Raw genomic sequence first — 11,863 nt, 5'->3', positions numbered from 1 at the left:
TGGAGATCAGGGCCCGCGGCGCGTGCGCCTGCGCAGGCCTGCAGCTGGCCCGGGAATGGGGGGCGCTCGGATGCGCTGACGTCGAACCGCCCGCTCCCCCCGCCCCTCCGCCCTGCTCCGGGTTGGCCGCCGCCGCGCCCCGCCCCCTCCCTGGGAGGACGCCCGGACGGAACCGATCGCGGCTGGTTTGAGCTGGTGCGTTTCCATGACGACACGCGCGGCGCTATAAGTAGCGGAGCTGCGGCGAGTCGGGCTTTGTCAGTTCCCTCAGCCTCCCTCAGCCACCGCTGCCGCCGCCGTCCCTCTGCCAGCGCTCCGGCGCCACCTCGGGCCGGCGGTTCTCCGCGGGAGGGAGTGAGGTGGCGGGCGGCCGGGCGGGCCGCTGACGGGGGCGGCGGGGACAGCGGCGGGGCGGCCGGCGGCCCTGCGCGCTCGGCGGCGGCCGCGGCGGCGGCGTCTGGTCTCCATGGGGTCTGCCCGCGGCGCCCGTGCGCTCTAAGGTGAGAGGGGCGCGTCCGGGCGCTTGGAAGGCCGGGGGAGCGGGGGTGACGGCCACGTGTCCCTGCGCCCGGGCCCGGCCTGAGGCCGGAGCAGCTCCCGCGCCGTGGAGCTGCGAGGACACGTGGTCGCAGAGCCGGCCGCCGGCCCCTGACCTCGGTGAGCCGCTGCGCCCCCGGCCCTGACGTCCCGGGTGAAGCCGGACCCCGGCGTGCACGGCGGCCACCCTCCCGGCTCAGGGCAGCCTGGGCTGGAACGGCCCGGGGTTCACCTCCTCCGAACCACGTCAGTGAGGGTTTCTGAGCCGGAAGCTGTTGAAAAGGGTCGGTCGTTCCTTCAAACCGCTGTTTTTTTTTAAACCCATGTGGCAGTCCGGTAGCAGGTGCAGGAGAGGTAGGAAGCGAGCGGGCTCAGGTCTCCGGGCGCCCATCTCTCGCACTCACTTCTAGAAGGAAGAGACGTGCCATTCCGCCGTATTGCCCTGGAATTTCCTTTTTTTTTTTTTTTTCATTTTAGCTTTTATTTGTGCTATGTGTACAGAGCGAATGACCCAATATAGAAACCCACTCGGGTCGCTAGAGCTGAGATGAGATAACCTTGTAGTAACAACTGATAATACTCAACCGGCTATGGCTTAGAGTTGTTTACGGGATCTTTTTTCTTGACTTGGTGAGTCAAGAAAAACCTATATTATTAAGATCCCAGTTCAGGCTTAGGCATAGGAGCCAGTCCCAAGATCTTCCCAAAAAGACCAGCTGTGTTTGAAAATGCGAAATAATGGGGGAAAGTGGGGAGTAGAACCTGTTAGAAATGTCTAGGGGGGACAAAGAATGTGTTGACTTCATTCAACCCTAAAATAGGGCGTAATTTAGTTGACTTGTAAATTTTTCAGTTGCTGTTTGAATTAGTACCAGTCTTTTCAAACGTTATCCAGTTTGCAGTAAAGCATTTCATGGCAGAGAGGTGCTATCTTGCGCTAATCCGAGTCATTTTAAGTAACTTAGCTATACAGAAAGAACACACCAAAAGGTGTTCTTGGGTGAAATATCTCTATATCAAAAGTTATTGAGATAAAGCTTTGAAAGATACAAGAAAGCAAAATACTTAGTAGGGGTGTATTTCAGAGAAAAAAAAAACATCCTAAGCTTAAGCCTGAATATTGCCTTAAAAATGTTTAACGAGACTCGAAATAGCCCAATCTGTCACCGGTGAGCGTATTTAAATGTTATTATATAGACAAAATGGGTTTGCTGGCAGTCTCTTCCCTTCCCCTACGCGCGTAGGAGGTTGACAGTGCCAGCAAGTCACATTAGATCAAGTCTTGCAAGTTCTGCCGTGCATGGGTTTGGATTTATGGCAGGCCCGTTCCCCTGGGCCTCTCATAGTGTCCCATGCCAGAGCAAACTGGCCCAGAACCATTGCCTGGCCTCTGCCCGTAGGCTGCAGGCACTGAAGCGGGTTGTACAGTGGAAAAGAAGCCCTCCCTGGCAGAAATTAAATAGGTTAAAATCAGTAATTTTAAGACAACTGTCATTGACCAATGTCGCATTTCATGAAGGCCAAGGACAGTGGCTCTGATTGTTAAATGAGCTTTATTTTTGCTTATTCATAAATGATTGTTGGCTTATTTTTGTTATTCATAGTTAGTCAAAACTTATTCCCAGGTGATGATCGTTCATAGCTAAGCAAGTATCAGAGTGCCTGTAAGGACAGTTGAGGTTCCCAGAGTTGCTAATTTAGTAGGCAGTGCTGGTTTAAGAATACTGATTTCTGATCAGCTACAGCAACTGTAATACATTATGTTGATTTGAAGATTGCAGTTTTGAAAAACACATGCCTAGCATGAAAATTAGCTCATAAAATTCTCAGGAAACTTAAGAGCTCTCAGTAGATTGAGAGCAGTGATGCCTGTTAGTCACTATAAGTTGTTCTGTATAAGACTTAGGAAATAGCCAGATGTTTATACGGCAGCTTTGAAAAATTGCTGTCATGCTATTTTAAGCTTCTAAAGAGAAACAGGTCCGAAATAAAGTAAGCTAACTGTCATGAGACTTTTTCCCTATCAGTGACCTAAGTGCAGGAAAGCTTCTGAAACCTGCATTCAGCAGTTTTTAGCAGGGATGTTTGAAATGCTTTTTTTGAGGTGGACAGTACTATATATGGAAGTTCAGTGTGAAAAAATCTAGTGTTGAATCTGTGGTGTCCTCATTCCATTGAGGTTTATGGAATCACGTGACCGAAACCTAGGCATAATGGGGATTCCGAAACCCAGTGAGTGAGGTATCTGTGGAGGGTGCTTGAGTAGTCCTGCTTCTTGTGTGTGCTGTCAGTAACTGATCTTCCAATTTAATGTGTTCCGAAGGTGGACAGCAGATTGTGCGTTTGTCAGGACATTTTCACTGCTGCAGCAAGGGCACGCACATCTTTCAGTGGCACTTGGAATTCCTAGAGAATTGCCTTTGTGAAAAGCTGGCATAATTTCTTTAAATTTCATCTCTTAGTTTCCCTTGTAAGTATTCATGGTTGTTGCAGGTTTATCTTATTAGGAGTTACTAAGTATTGCTAAGACTTCTGAGTAAATTGTCTGCCCTGTTTGCAGTTTGTTGTTTCAGAAAGATATCAAGGAACCATGAACAACTTTAGTAATGAAGAGTTTGACTGCCATTTCTTGGATGAAGGCTTTACCGCCAAGGACATTCTGGACCAAAAAATTAATGAAGTTTCTTCTTCTGTAAGTGTATGTTAAGTCCTTGCTGGGAGTGCAGCTTTGAGAATGTTGGGTTGGATGGGAAGCTTCAGTGGGGTCTTGCGGAAATGGAAATGTCGTATTAGGGAATTTAGAATTTAATTGGCTATGGATCGTCCAATAACAATGATTTTCATGCCAGGGATTGACTAAATAGAGTAGGATTCATGAGAATAACGGGCAAGGGAAGGGAAGGCTGCGTGTTGGACGTGTTGTTAGGCCGCTGATGGGTTTCCTGTAACCACTCTTACACAGGACGATAAGGATGCCTTCTATGTTGCGGACCTGGGAGACATCCTAAAGAAACATCTGAGATGGTTTAAAGCTCTTCCTCGGGTCACCCCCTTTTATGCAGTCAAATGCAATGATAGCAGAACCATAGTGAAGACCCTAGCTGCCATAGGGACAGGATTTGACTGTGCCAGCAAGGTGAGCAAAAGCAGAACTCACATGATCGTAATGGCCTCGGTGTTCCCAACAGGGCAGACCAAAATTGCGTTGCTTGGGCAGGAGATGCTAATGAATTGAGTGGGGATGGTGACAGCTTCCCATGTTTTTCTGTTTCTTCCATGTATTAGCTACATGTATTGTAACACCTCTTCTTTTTCAGACTGAAATCCAATTGGTGCAGAGTCTCGGGGTGCCTCCAGAGAGGATTATCTATGCCAATCCTTGTAAACAAGTGTCTCAGATTAAATACGCTGCCAATAATGGAGTCCAGATGATGACTTTTGATAGTGAAGTTGAGTTGATGAAAGTTGCCAGGGCACATCCAAAGGCCAAGTGAGTTACTCCTCCATTTGAGGGCAGGGTCAGATGTGGCATCTGTATAATAATGGCAGACAAACTCAAATTTCCAGTTGTTAGATTTCCATACTTTAGTAAATTATCTGTGTACTGGGTCAGAGACAAAGTAGAAAAAAGCTTAAACCCTCTTGATTAATAAAACCAAATTAGACTTAACCCACAGGGTATCGGAGCCCAGGAGTCTCTGTCTTAACCATGGCTGTAGGTGATCTTCTGTTATGGGAAACTTGATACACTTTTCTTGCTTCATAGGTTGGTTTTGCGGATTGCCACCGATGATTCCAAAGCAGTCTGTCGCCTCAGTGTCAAATTTGGTGCCACACTGAAAACCAGCAGGCTTCTTTTGGAACGGGCGAAAGAGCTGGGTATTGACGTCATTGGTGTTAGGTGAGATCTTGGTGATGGCAGAGGTAGAGGTTAAGATGAGACAATGCACGTTTCATCGGTTTTCTCCCACTATGAATAGTTATTTCCAGAAATAGTAAGAAATAGCATATTCTACTTTTTTTGCCCCAGCTTCCATGTGGGAAGTGGTTGTACTGATCCGGAGACCTTCGTGCAGGCCATCTCTGATGCCCGCTGTGTCTTTGACATGGGAGTGAGTATATGTGAACCCCAAGTTGGGGGGGGGGGTAAGGATGACAGTAATAACTAGTCCCAGTTCCAGAACTGACCTTTTGTAGAAGCCATCTCATATTACAGGCATTTCACCCTATCTGCTGCATGCGTTTTTCATGACTTGTTAGGCACCTGGCTACTTGATGGACTTAATTTGATGGAATTAACTTTCTTGACTCTAGGCTGAGGTTGGTTTCAACATGTATCTGCTTGATATTGGTGGTGGCTTTCCCGGATCTGAGGATGTAAAGCTTAAATTTGAAGAGGTAATTTATAACAAAACTATAATCTGTAGCTCTTAGCAAGTTCTTTTTTGGAATATTTCAAAACCTACTAGTTTTAACAGATAGTAAAGGGACTATACAAACATGAAAATAAATGTCTTGGTGTGGTATTTTGAATGACTTCTGTGCTATTTAAAATGGTACTTAAGGGACTTCCCTGGTGGCACAGTGGATAAGACTCCGAGCTCCCAATGCAGGGGGCCCGGGTTTGATCCCTGGTCAAGGAACTAGAAGAAGTTAGGCCATTATACGCTACTCATTTATAAAATAAATCCGTATTCTTTTTTGTGAAAATTATATGAATAGGCAGAATAGAAAGTTTTGTTCTGTTGGCATGTATTTGCTGGATAAAAACATTTAGGCACTTTGTAAGTGGTAATAAATTTGTATCATTGTTTAATAAAATCATACCCATAACATCTTAAAGAGGGTAGAAAGGGTGTCTGGAGGGGAATCAAAATGAAACCACAGGGATGTACAGGCTGGTCTTCAGGGAGATGTTTATCTTGTGCTGCCGTTTGAGGGTAAACCTCTCTGCTGATGGCCGCTCTCAGGGTTTTTGGTGTGTCATGTCACAAAGTGCTGGTGAGTTCCCCTTGATGACCAACTGCTCTTTTCTGTCTCACTCTGGTAGATCACCAGTGTAATCAACCCGGCGTTGGACAAGTATTTTCCATCAGACTCTGGAGTTAGAATCATAGCTGAGCCAGGCAGATACTATGTTGCATCAGCTTTCACGCTAGCAGTTAACATCATTGCCAAAAAACGCGTATTAAAGGAACAGACAGGCTCTGATGGTACGTACAAAGGATGAATCATCGCGTGTATAACAAAGTTGGTACATAAAGTGGTAATTGAGACTAATTCTGCTTTTCTAGATGAAGATGAGTCAAGTGAACAGACATTTATGTATTACGTGAATGATGGAGTATATGGATCATTCAACTGCATCCTCTACGACCATGCGCACGTGAAGCCTCTTCTGCAGAAGGTACCTTGTGAACATGCTGTATACAGCAGTTAAGATGATTGGTCAGGGGCTTCCCTGGTGGCGCAGTGGTTGAGAGTCCGCCTGCCGATGCAGGGGACACGGGTTCGTGCCCCGGTCCGGGAAGGTCCCACATGCCGTGGAGCGGCTGGGCCTGTGAGCCGTGGCCGCTGAGCCTGCGTGTCCAGAGCCTGTGCTCCGCAACGGGAGAGGCCACAGCGGTGAGAGGCCTGCGTACCGCTAAAAAAAAAAAAAAAAAAAAAGATGATTGGTCAGAACAAGTGTAAGCAGGTGTGTTTTTCTCTCTCTCTCAAATGTAGAGACCCAAACCAGATGAGAAGTATTATTCATCCAGCATCTGGGGGCCGACCTGTGATGGCCTGGATCGCATTGTTGAGCGCTGTGACTTGCCCGAGATGCATGTGGGCGATTGGATGCTCTTTGAAAACATGGGTGCTTACACTGTCGCTGCTGCGTCTACTTTCAATGGATTCCAGAGACCAACCATCTACTATGTGATGTCAGGGCCAACATGGTTAGTGACAACAGTGTGTGTGTTTGTGTTTCCTATAAGAAAATAGAACCTTCCAGGATTTATTATGCTTGCTCTTGTTGAATAAGGAATTGCTTTACTTAGGATTAAATAGTAACGTTTGTTTTCATTGTTTTTCTCTCCATATTAATGTATGCTTTAGAAATTTTGGAAAATACAATGGAAGGAAAATCCCTTCCATAACAGTGATCTGTATTTTCAGATTTCTAAGGCATAATCATTTCAGAAAAGATTGATCAGCATATTTCTGTGCAACTAGAATATTTTAATTAGTGTCTGTGACTTGTGCTTTCCTTGTTACCATAAAGATGGTTCTGAAGAAATGCTTGCTGTAGAGCTATGTTGAATTGCTTCCTGATGACATAGTAACCAAGGACATAAATAGGCTCATGAATAAGTTATTCTCAGTTTCTTGGTGTGGAATTGCTCAGTGAGGGGTGACTCAGGGCTTCTGAACGTGCCACTTCTGTCTCTTGCAGGCAGCTGACGCAGCAAATCCAGAGCCACGACTTCGCACCCGGAGCGGAGGAGCAGGACGTCGGCACTCTGCCTGTGTCCTGCGCCTGGGAGAGTGGGATGGAACAGCGCCCGGCCGCCCGCACTTCAGCTCGCGTCAATGTGTAGATGCCATTCCTGTAGCTGGTAACTGCGAGTTTAGCTTGATGTAAGGGTTGGGGGGGGACCACTTAACTTAATTACTGCTAGTTTTGAGATGTCTATGTGAATAGGGCTGGTACAGATGCAGCAACGTGGAAGACTAGGCGATGGGGTCACACTTAATCTGTGTTCCTATGGAAACTATTTGAATATTTGTTTTATATGGATTTTTATTCACTTTTCAAACATGCTACTAAAGCATGCCCCTCAACTGCTGAGCAAGCATTTGTAGCTTGTGCATTGGCAGAATGGGCCGGAAGCTTACTGTTGTGACCTGTTTTAAAGTAAAGTATCTTGAAATAATTAGGCATTGGGAAATTTTTACAGTGTGTCCATTCCAAATGGCTCACCTTGGGCTTCCCTGGTGGCGCAGTGGTTGAGAGTCTGCCTACCGATGCAGGGGACACGGGTTCGTGCCCCGGTCCGGGAAGATCCCACATGCCGCGGAGCGGCTGGGCCCGTGAGCTATGGCCGCTGAGCCTGCGCGTCCGGAGCCTGTGCTCCGCAACGGGAGAGGCCGCAACAGTGAGAGGCCCGCGTACCGCAAAACAAACAAACAAACAAACAAAACAAATGGCTCACCTTGAGTGTGGTTTACAGGTGGGGAATTGATGTTTTTTCCCAGAGGCTGAGAAAATTGCCCCCGAGGACTAAGGAGTTGACAGGTTTTTAACATTTTGAAGATCCATGGAATGCCTTTTTCCTGTTCTGACATTTTTATTTCAAGTCCTGTAGGAAGTTTGCTGTGGATTCTCAGAGAGAATAGTGAGTGGGTCTAGCCCCATGTGCGGTGGAAGGAAAAGGAGGGGTGAGACAGTGGGCAGTCTCTGCTGTTAACAGCACAGTCCACCCTGGATGCGACTGAGCTTGGAGTGCCCAGGGCCTCTTGTTAACTAGCCAGCCTGCGGCGCGCAGGGCCGGTGCCCCAGCCCTCTGAACCCTGCCTCCAGAGGCTAGACACAGGCCCTCCCCATCTTGACTTCACCAGTTGCATAGTCACAACTAGTTAGGAATGTAGCACAGCTTTTGGCAGTTGTTACACATGTTACAGATCTTTACCTTCCGACCTTGGCCTTTTATATTCTCTTACTCAACTTGTACCCCCAGTCCTCAGAAAAGGTTGGCAGGCTCTCATACTAAATTTCCAAAATGGGAATTGTGAATTCCTGCTGTAGCACAGGGAGGAGGGAGGAAAGGAAGGCCATGTAAAAGCCAGGTGTCCCCTTAGTAACTGCCACTTGTCTGCACCAGACACTGCAGACGGCACTGAGTGTCTCACCAGCTTCGTTAGAGGGCCACAGGGAGACAGCATGTGGTTCAGACGGGAACGCCGCAGCTTCCTGCATCTCAGGGACTAAATTCAGCGCTTCTGCTGATGCCGTTAGTACCTTTACCAAGGAGTTGAGGGGAGTGACTTGTGTTTCTTAAAAGCCACCTTCCCCCAAGACCTCAGTTTCACCTGGACACAGCACATTGCTGTGATCGCTGACGTCACATCTCGGCTGCTTAGCCGGACCCCTGAATAAGACTTCTCAGCAGGCACAGAGAAAATAGGTCTGACTGGAGTCTGGGCAGAACAGAGGAAAGAACACTTACGTGGACTGTCTGTCCGACTCCTGTGAGCACATCCTTTTCTGGGTCCGCAGTCTGCCCGCTGCTAATGTTCAAAATAAAGGAATTGGTGTTCTGTATGGATTAAGTGCCAAGAAATGCAAGCTAGATGCCATGCCTAAGATTTTGGGAAATTAGATCTACCTTCAGAAGAAAGGAGTAACAAGATGCCCTAGTGACGGCACTGAGCTTGGATGGAAAAGAGGAGAGGTTTTCCACTCAAAACGTATTCTGCAGTACTGAGGGCTTGGGGACTGCTCTTCTCTCAGCCTGTGAGGTAAAAGTGCAGTCCAACCAACTGGCCAGTGCTGGTGGGGACGGAAGTAGCCCCAGGTAGTCCCATGGCGCCCATACAACAGCCTCTGAACCTGGCTCCTGACAGCTTGGTGAAGCCACTTGTGAGCCCTGGAGCCTGTATGGTGACACGGCCTGGGCTGGGCCAAATGACCTCCCATGGCCCCTACACTTGGGCGTGGGCAAGTTTGGCAAAAGGATGGAGATCTCAGACGGCTGGGTGTGTGTCGGTCAACACTGTCCTCCAGGACCGTCAAGTTCTAGCTTGCAGTGTGCACTTACCTGTGTCCATTACAGATGGTACTGTCTGGTCATTCATAGAAATGACATTTCTAGACCTTGATTTGAAGTGAATATAGCTCTGGCCTCCACCAAGGCTGTGGGTGACTCTTCCTCCTGAGGGTGTTGGAGTCTCCACGCAGGGCCCCGTGGGAGGGGCTACTGGCCCAAGGTAAAGGAAGTGGTTTCCAAGCCTGGCGGGCCCTGCATTTGAATCACTTAGGGAGCGTCTGAAAATGCAGATTGCCGGGTCCACCCCAGGACTGGGGACAGGGAGTGTGGGGCAGTGGGTAACCACCTGGGCAAAGTAAGATGTCACTCATGCTCCTTACACCACAGTAAATCCCAGATGAAAATTTTCATGTGACAGGTTAGGCTACAAATCTATTAGAAGAAAACATTTGAAGTCAAAAATTCAAGGGGCAAAGGGAAGACTAATACACATGGAAGGGGCCAATTTTCTTCCTGTTCAAAGAGCTCCAATAGGGGGCCTCCCTGGTGGCGCAAGTGGTTGAGAGTCCGCCTGCCGATGCAGGGGATACGGGTTCGTGCCCCGGTCTGGGAGGATCCCATATGCCGCGGGGCGGCTGGGCCCGTGAGCCATGGCCGCTGAGCCTGCGCGTCCGGAGCCTGCGCGTCCGGAGCCTGTGCTCCGCAACGGGGGAGGCCACAACAGTGAGAGGCCCGCATACCGCAAAAAAAAAAAAAAAAAAAAAAAAAAAAAAAAAAAAAAAGAGCTCCAATAGGTAAAAAAGAAGCAATTCAATAGAAAGTGGGCAAGCCACGAACTTAGGTTCACAGAAAAGAAAAAACTTTGGACTTCAACAAACTTTAAAACTCAAGTGCATATTAAAACTATGAGAATCTATCACCTGTCAGTTTGGCGAAGGTGGAAGAGTGCACTGGCTTGCTGGGTAAGCAGGCTGGCTCACCCAAGGCAGATGGGAAAGTGAGAATAAGAATAATCTGGAGGGAATTTGGCAATATCAAAAATAATCCACGTTATCTTTGCCCCAACAAATCTACTTGTAAGAATTTTCTGACAAGTTGGCTTTCAAGGCCTTTCATTGTGACAGTGTCTGTACAGTACATATTATATTAGAAACAACCGTATGCTCATCAAGAGGGTACTTGCTGATGAGACAATCACTGGAGCACACGGCTGCTTCAAGACGCAGAGCCCTGCAGGAGCTGGTGGGGGACGATCGCCAAGCTGGAGAACGGGGCTGAGGAGCACCGTGCAGTGAGCTAGTCCCTGTGTAAAAGGCAAGCCAGGCTTGGAGTGCACGCGCATACCTGCACACGTGCGGAAACTTCTGAAAGAACTGATAAACGCAGCAGGAGGATGGAGGCCTGAGGAGGGGAGTGGAGACTGACTTCATACGCACTTTTACACGTGTCTATTGCTGATCTTAAAGGAATCAAATGAAATATGCCTCCTGGGTGAGGAAAGAGAGGCCCAGAGAAAAAGTACTCAGTCGTGTAACTCCCACGCGCACGAGCGGCTGAACCAGGGCCAGCTGGCTGGGCCGGGGACAGGGCGGCGTTGGCCAGGGCCGCTCTGCAGGGCTAGCTCGTGCCCACCCAGCTCCTGAGGTTACCGGAAGCGGCCAAGTCATCGGGGGCCGAGTACTCACCCCCCACCTCTGCCCCGCAGCCCCGTCACTGCCCAGGCAGGGCCGTCTGCCCTGTCGGGGCGCAGTCACCCGGGGACGGGGTCAGAGTCTGAGCCAGGGCCAGGCCACTGTCCACGCTTTCCACAGCCCTCTCTAGCCTCCTGGCTGACCAGCCTTCGTGCTGCCTTGCAGGCGGCCCACTGGCCCACGCAGGCCTCACTCAGCCTGTCTTCTGTAGCCCTGTGCTCCCCACGGCCCACGGTGACCCCTACGATGGTCACCTTGCATCTCTGTGCAGACTCCATCCTTGTTAGGTTTTCCCGGTTTACTCTACCTGCCAGCTGGTCAGGCTGTATTCTATGTGGCAACCCTATCAACCAGGCTTCCGAGTCCCGGGTACCAGGAGCCCGGCCTCAGCTTCTGTGTGCTGTGTGGCCCACGGAAAATCAGGTGCTCCCCCAGGCCTCAGGCTCCTCATCTGCCAAATGGGACAGAGACAGAAAGCTCCTGTATGAAGCTGGCAGGAGAGGCTCCGAAACCAGGCTGGGGGATCCGCGCTCCCAGGCCCGGACGGCCCTCCCGGCTACGGCCACCAGGGGGCAGCAGCACCTCGCTCTTGAGACTCCTCGGCCCGTCTGGCGCTGCGACCAAGTGGGCAGGTCCTTCAGTCCCTCAGCAAAAGATGGCAGAGGCGTGACTGTGACAGGAGGGCTGTGGGGATTGGAGCGTGGCCTGGCTCAGGGGGAGATCCAAGGGCAGCCACACCTGGGCAGCTAGGCTTTGAGGCTCCAGACAGCTCGTCCTGGACCAGGCTGCTCCCCCCGAAAATCTTCCCGAGCCCCACAGGCGAAGACTCCCCCAGCCCAGCCCTCACCCCCTGCTTCACAAGCAGGGAACAGCTGGGGGTTCCCA

General features: G+C 49.6%; 1 protein-coding gene and 1 non-coding gene across 3 annotated transcripts; both read left to right on the top strand.

The window, feature by feature from the left end:
* The first annotated feature begins 249 nt into the window (after positions 1–249).
* Positions 250–7,454, top strand: ODC1 (ornithine decarboxylase 1). 2 transcript variants are annotated; one of them, XM_060117050.1, is made up of 12 exons: positions 250–500; positions 2,861–3,007; positions 3,098–3,229; positions 3,500–3,673; positions 3,855–4,027; positions 4,304–4,438; positions 4,568–4,649; positions 4,852–4,935; positions 5,588–5,750; positions 5,832–5,944; positions 6,262–6,476; positions 6,974–7,454. In XM_060117050.1, the coding sequence occupies exons 3-12, from the start codon at positions 3,128–3,130 to the stop codon at positions 7,116–7,118; spliced, it is 1,386 nt and encodes a 461-aa protein (XP_059973033.1). In that variant the 5' UTR covers positions 250–500; positions 2,861–3,007; positions 3,098–3,127; the 3' UTR covers positions 7,119–7,454. The 2 variants fall into 2 exon arrangements, with proteins under 2 accessions (XP_059973033.1, XP_059973034.1); XM_060117051.1 differs by lacking the exon at positions 2,861–3,007.
* On the top strand, positions 1,836–1,967 carry LOC132502273 (small nucleolar RNA SNORA42/SNORA80 family). The gene has a single exon (XR_009534465.1). It is a non-coding gene; the product is annotated as a small nucleolar RNA SNORA42/SNORA80 family (small nucleolar RNA).
* Positions 7,455–11,863: the final 4,409 nt, after the last annotated feature.

The sequence above is a fragment of the Mesoplodon densirostris genome, chromosome 14 (assembly GCF_025265405.1).
Source record: "Mesoplodon densirostris isolate mMesDen1 chromosome 14, mMesDen1 primary haplotype, whole genome shotgun sequence".
NCBI lineage: Eukaryota > Metazoa > Chordata > Mammalia > Artiodactyla > Ziphiidae > Mesoplodon > Mesoplodon densirostris.
This window is presented reverse-complemented; position numbering and strand designations above follow the sequence as displayed.

What these genes read in the sequence shown, in the direction of transcription:
- ODC1 (XM_060117051.1), top strand. Translation starts at nt 3,128, where the DNA reads ATGAACAACTTTAGTAATGAAGAGTTTGACTGCCATTTCTTGGATGAA. An exon ending in TTAATGAAGTTTCTTCTTCT is followed by an intron (nt 3,230 to 3,499) that starts GTAAGTGTATGT and finishes ACTCTTACACAG; the next exon opens with GACGATAAGGATGCCTTCTA. An exon ending in AGGGCACATCCAAAGGCCAA is followed by an intron (nt 4,028 to 4,303) that starts GTGAGTTACTCC and finishes CTTGCTTCATAG; the next exon opens with GTTGGTTTTGCGGATTGCCA.